At 44.5% G+C, this 6,120-nt stretch overlaps 1 protein-coding gene across 3 annotated transcripts; it reads right to left on the bottom strand.

The window, feature by feature from the left end:
* Positions 1–917: 917 nt before the first annotated feature.
* On the bottom strand, positions 918–5,398 carry LOC119121033 (zinc finger protein 319). 3 transcript variants are annotated; one of them, XM_037248380.1, is made up of 4 exons: positions 5,274–5,398; positions 5,016–5,136; positions 3,948–4,114; positions 918–3,848 (listed from the first exon to the last, which is right to left on the bottom strand). In XM_037248380.1, exons 3-4 carry the CDS (start codon positions 3,977–3,979, stop codon positions 2,213–2,215), a joined length of 1,668 nt encoding a protein of 555 aa, XP_037104275.1. In that variant the 5' UTR covers positions 3,980–4,114; positions 5,016–5,136; positions 5,274–5,398; the 3' UTR covers positions 918–2,212. The 3 variants fall into 3 exon arrangements, with proteins under 3 accessions (XP_037104275.1, XP_037104273.1, XP_037104274.1); XM_037248378.1 differs by having other exon boundaries at positions 918–4,114; XM_037248379.1 differs by having other exon boundaries at positions 918–5,136.
* Positions 5,399–6,120: the final 722 nt, after the last annotated feature.

Raw genomic sequence — 6,120 nt, 5'->3', positions numbered from 1 at the left:
TGACGGGTGAGAGATAAACAATTGTTGACTACATTATTTAACGTTAAATAATGTAGTCAACAATTGTCCCGTCAACCCCTTACATGCTTAATATTTATAAATAAAATTAAAAGGCGTTCATTTACAATGTGGGTCTTATTTGTTATTCAACAAAATAAGATTTAACATTTGAATGTTAAATAATGTAGTCAACTTTTTTGTACACAATACTAAATTTACTTCTAATTGTCAAATTGTAAATCTTTGCACTCCTGTGTATGCGATTTAATCTATAATAGTCTCAAAATGCGTTTACAAATCCAAGAGTTTTAATAATTAACAACATTTTATGTCGGGGAAAATCACAAAGAATGCTCATGACTGCAAGAACTCTGTCGCCCTCTACAGCCAGGTATTTGTAACAGTCTTAACTACAACCCACATCCCTGGGCAGCATAGTGTAAGTCCTTGTGGTTAAAAAGTGTGCCTCACATTTCTTGTCTCCAAATTTTGTGGTTGATAGGCAACAGTCAGCACCCCAATGATTGCTCACAATGGCGTCCGAGTAACCCTAAGCAATTCATGATGTGTATTTTTTAAGCAATTTTGCTAGACCACCCCCACAACTCCAAAGCCACCAAACAGTAAGTTGGGCCTTTGGGCACTTCTACAGGCTCAATACATTTTACGGTGTAGGTCACCATTGAGCCATACTTTAGTATTAAAATGAAATGTTTTGCCTTCAACCTGTCTGACTTACATGATGCAATACAAAATATACAGCAGTGAAATCAATTTATGCGCCAAAGCTGAGTGGTCAATTTTATCTATAGCAAGGATCTGCCTCAGCATTTCAAAACCACTCATTGTAAACTAAATGCCACAACAGTATACACAATTTGTAAGGATTAAAGAAATGACTATATCAGTTCATGAAATCTGTATACACTTTGATATTCCACAATGTGGTTTATTTTTTTTTTGTCTGTGTACACTATGAACAGGAGTCTAAATGATACCTTTTTAAAATTCTTTACCAAATTATGACATGATCACCCTCTGCCAGTCCCTTTGTCCATGTCAGCTCAATTTCTCAAATGCTTCTTCAAATATACTGCAAAAAATGACTTTATAGAAATATCAAATTGTGAACTTTCATACATTTTTCCCACTTTATCCTCAGAACAAAACACATGTTGCAGCTTGAGGCTGTGTGGAGTCAAGTATACTCAAGTATAGCTGAGGAATCCTGGGAGGATTATTTTCATCTACCACAGAGTAATTTGCGAATTACTTACACGTGAACAATATAATGATAGTTCATCAGAATAAACATAATAATTCAAATGGAAACTTCAGTCCTTGCAAAATATCAGCAAGCTTATCAATAGTAAAAATAAAACGTAACAGAAGCACTACACATTTTTTTCAATGTTTACATGAGCGCATACACACAATCTATAATAATAGGGTAGACTATGCGATGAATCAGTAGTTATAAATATTACATTGTGCATTTCTATTGCACATGTCAAGTGTTCTCATGACATAATAGGTATTTATTAGTTACCAAATGTCATTTGTTTGAATACATTGATGCAACATCACGTTTAATAGGACTTGGGCTATACACTTCACAAATTCACCTTTTTTCTTGTTGTTTTTTTTATCTAAATAAAAAAACCTATAATACAATAGTGAGATTAAGAGTGATAAATATTCATGCACAGAAGATACTATCTAAGGTCGAGTATGTGAACAGACTGCTGCACAGGGCGGACACTGTGCGTGGATGGGAGGGAGTCGCTCGGCTATTACTCAATAAAACGAGATCTGTTAAAAAAAGGCACACGGACATGGGGCGTAAAATACATGAGGGCGCATTTGACAGCTGTCTTGCTGTCCAGCTTGCAAGAGTAAACAGTAAAAAAAACAAAAAAACAAATGCAATCACATCACATGCAACATTAGGGCTGATCAGCACGATCTCTCCACCTTTTACTTTTTGCTTTGTTTTTGCTCTTTACAACAACAGTTACTGAAGAATCATTCTCTGGCCCAGAGTTTCACCTTTTAGTCACGGAAGGATAATGGAGTCTTCACACGATGGACGCTGTACAAGACATGAGGAATCTTCGTTTACGGGCGCGTGTTTGAAGCAACCAAGTTTGAACGTGGAGGCGGCGATGACATGTTGCTCTATTTACTGTCCGGGGTTGCTGAATCACGGCGGTCACGGTATACAGGGCGCTTCGGGGAAGCTCTCCCCTTCGGCGGTGTGTTGGACCGTGTGTTCCTGCAGAGCGGCGAGGTCGACAAAGCGCTCGCCGCACCACACGCATTTAAACTGTGTCTCCCGCGAGTGCACGCTCTGATGCTTGGCCAAGTGCTCGCGTTGCTTGAAGCTCTTGTCACAGCTGGCGCACTTGAAAGGTTTCTCCCCTGTGTGGACGCGACGGTGGCGCTGCAACTCGGACGAGTACCTGAAGCGTTTCTCACAGTCGGGACATTTCAGCGGTTTCTCGCGGGTCGGGTCGCAGCGGTGCTGGACAAACTCTGAGGATGACACAAAGCGCTTGTCACACAGAGAGCATTTCAGCGGCTTCTCTGCGCAGTGAGTGTTTTGGTGGCGTTGCAGCGTGGAGTTCTTTTTGTAACCTTTGCCGCACACGTCACACTTGTAGGGCTTCTCAACTTCCCCTCCACATTTGTGCCTCAACAGCTCTCCGGATTGGCTAAAGGACTTCTGGCAAGATGCGCACTTAAACAAGCTTTCCATGCCATGCACCTGCTGATGGTAAAGCAGGTGGGAGGGCTGCAGGAAGCCTTTATCACAAAGATTACACTTGAAAGGGCGGTCGGCCGGATTCTTATGGGTGCGCCGGTGGCGTACGAGAGCGTACTGCTGCTTGAAGCTCATCTGGCATTCCTCGCACTGAAAGGGTCGCTCCTCGGAATGAGTGCGCTCGTGCTGCCGCAGGTCCGACGGCCGCTTGAAGCTCTTTCCACACGAGCCGCATCGGAAAGGCCTTTCTCCTTCCGGCTGGCATTGATGGTGCAGGAGCTCCGACGACTCCTTAAAGTGCATCTCGCACAGGTTGCACTTGAATAGGTGCTCGCCCGAATGGGCGTACATGTGGCGCACGAGGTGAGAGCGGTGCTTAAAGCTCTTCTCGCACACAGCGCACTTGTATGGCCGCTCGGAGCTGTGTGTGCGCTGGTGGTGAGCCAAATGCGAAGACTGGCTGAAGCTTTTATCGCATGTATCGCATTTGTACGGCTTCTCACCTGTGTGGACCCTCTCGTGGCGGGTCAGCTCGGACAAATGCCGGAAGGACTTATGGCACACTGAGCACTTGTACGGCCTATCGGGGGCAGAGGCCTCAAAAGCTGGTGGGGATGAGGCACTGATTGCCGCACCGCCACCAGATGTCTCTCCGGTGGAGGGCTGCTGCGGATTGGCCGCCGACGAGGTGGGAGTGACGTTTCCGGATCCGGGACGGTACGTTTTCTCGCAAATGGAGCACTTCATTGGGTTGTTTCCATTGCCGTGGGAGTTGTGATGCTGGGCCAAAGAAGTGAGCAAGGAAAAGCCCATCTTACACACGCCGCAAACAAAAGGCTTCTGTTCCACCTGCACGCACTGATGCTCCAGCAGGTCCGTGGCTTGGCTGAAGATCTTCATGCACTGTGTGCACTGGAAAGACCTGTCCTGGGTCACCATGCATTGATGCTCGTGGGGGTTGGCCAAGTGAGAGATGTCGTGTCCGCAGGCGCCACACTTATGCACTCTTTCGCCACCTAGCTGCATGGAGGGCTGCTGTGCTTGCACAACATGCTGCTGCTGGCCCAGCTGTTGCTGCTGTTGCAGAGAAGAATCCGGTTGCAGGACAACGCCGTACACGGTGCAGGCCAGCGCGTCCGTTGTCTGGGGAAGTGTGTGCACTACAGAAGGTGGAGCCACTGTGTGCTGCTGCTGCTGTTGCCACGCCTCCGTCATTCTTGCACTTGAATATTCAGAGTTTAGGAGGTGAGTTTTGAAATGACACACAGAGCAGACTGGTGTTTATGACACAGTATCAGGAAGGTGGGCTCTCTGTTGGTTACACACGTTCTTAGAAATAAACATGAAGACCTGGAGGCAGACAAAACAATCACAGAATTAGGATGTGTGATGCAGATTGATTAACTGACCATTATGTTGCATAGAAGTAGGCTAATAGACTATGCATGCATGAATAAGTAGACAATTCTAGTCTACAAAAAGTAAAGCACCTAAATAAGAAAGTCGAAGGCTCCAAGCCCTTTCAGTCAGATTTTCTAAACACATGTTACAAATTAACGTTAACAAAATAGACTTTTGGGAACCACAACACAGCGATATTAGATTATAATCAATGGTATGAAAGGACACCGAATTATAAATATATGCATTGCAGGAATGTCGCTAAAATGCGGCTATCAAATAATAGCGTTTTGTGACCAAGCCGGGCTTAGTCTATTTCCTGAATGAAATCATGCACCACAATATACGGGCGAGTTCGCCGAACGTGTAACTTACGTGCACTTGGTACTCCACAGCTACATGTACTAGCAAACCTTCCATGCAAACCTGGTCACGATTTGGAATGGAAATCTGCACCATTTTGAAGCCGTAGCCGTAGCTCGTAGCTGCGGCAGCTAACAGCTAGCCGCTGGTCTGCAGCCTTTACGTTACTAAACAAGTGGACCTCCTTTGCAATTATTTGGCTATTGCTATTTTCAAATAACTACCGCTTTCTGTTTTGTAACAAATTATTCAACAATGACAAAAGTGCAACAGAAGACGCTGAAATACAATCGCCGCTTTGCACGAGCATTTTATGAAAGGCCACTAGATTGCCTGGTCCAACGATAGATGAAAGCCTCCATGGAGAGCTGACCCCGAATCTAAAGTAGGCCTCCGCCAAACCGCGGGTAAAACTCCCCTCTCGCAGCCTTAGCCTCTCACATCTGCAAAGGTCACACTCTGCAAACACGCATTCGTCAAAACGTACCCGGGTCGCTTATTGAGGTTTCTCACTGCTGTCTTTGGACCGGAGCCGGCAAGGTTCGGTGTAAGTAGGTGTCGGAGGACCGGCGGTAGAAGGGATGCGGTAGGAACTCGACGCCATCCTTCTGCAGACAAACGAACACCGGAAACCACGCAGTGAGCTCAGCTACAACCGTGGCTGCCCCATCAAGCAGCTCCACTAAGGAGGACGAAAACAATCACGGGGGAGATAACGGGGAGTGAACGACTCAGGGTTACTCACAAAAACGAGCACAAAGACGACGAGGAAGTGGAAAGAAATCACAAATGTCGCTTTTACAGCAGCACAACGCTAGGGGGCAGTGTTGTAAGTAATCAACTGAGCCGTCACTGGCGAGGGGACAGCACACGGCCACAAGCTGTCACGAACCACCTCTGTAGGTTTGCATAACACACGCACATATTTACTGTGCGTGTATGTGGGGGGTCACTTGTTTTTTTTACACCAAGAACAAATACCATTTTCTTTTACATATCAGCACACATAGGGATCTTATATTTACCTGGTTAATGTGATGTGATGTTAAGAATAGTTCATGAAGCATGCAGTATTAAGCTTCTATTTTCTTCAGAAACCTCTCTTGGATTTATCCATGATTTGCGCACCATGGGTTATAAATCGCACATTAGTGCTTGTGATGCAATTTTTGAGCCGCAAAATGCATGTGATTTGGTTCTCTGAGTAGTGTGCAACACAAAACATACAGCGGAGTTCAACATGACCTTCTCATGAGGAATTTCAGTTAGTAAAAGTGAAAGAAAGAAAGTACGTATTGTAATAGTATAATAGCTGTGATTTATTTTTCCAAAAATTACAATTTTTAAAATTTGCCTCCAAACGAACAATATATGCATTCTGACAGGTGTTAAGGGTTGATATTAGGCTTTGATAGGCTTTATATTGATTTGTTTCTCATGAAATAACCTGTGACAAAGTAGAAACCATCTCAATGATGGCATTCAATAACCACGAGTCACTATTTCATATTTCAAACATTTTATTATTTTTTCCCACATTAACAACCTCATAAACCAAAGCGTAAGAAAGAGCATGCTCGGGCATGCAATGT

This window comes from Syngnathus acus, chromosome 3 (assembly GCF_901709675.1).
Source record: "Syngnathus acus chromosome 3, fSynAcu1.2, whole genome shotgun sequence".
Classification (NCBI taxonomy): domain Eukaryota; kingdom Metazoa; phylum Chordata; class Actinopteri; order Syngnathiformes; family Syngnathidae; genus Syngnathus; species Syngnathus acus.
Note: the sequence above shows the minus strand (reverse complement) of the source record. Positions and strands in the feature narration are given on the sequence as shown.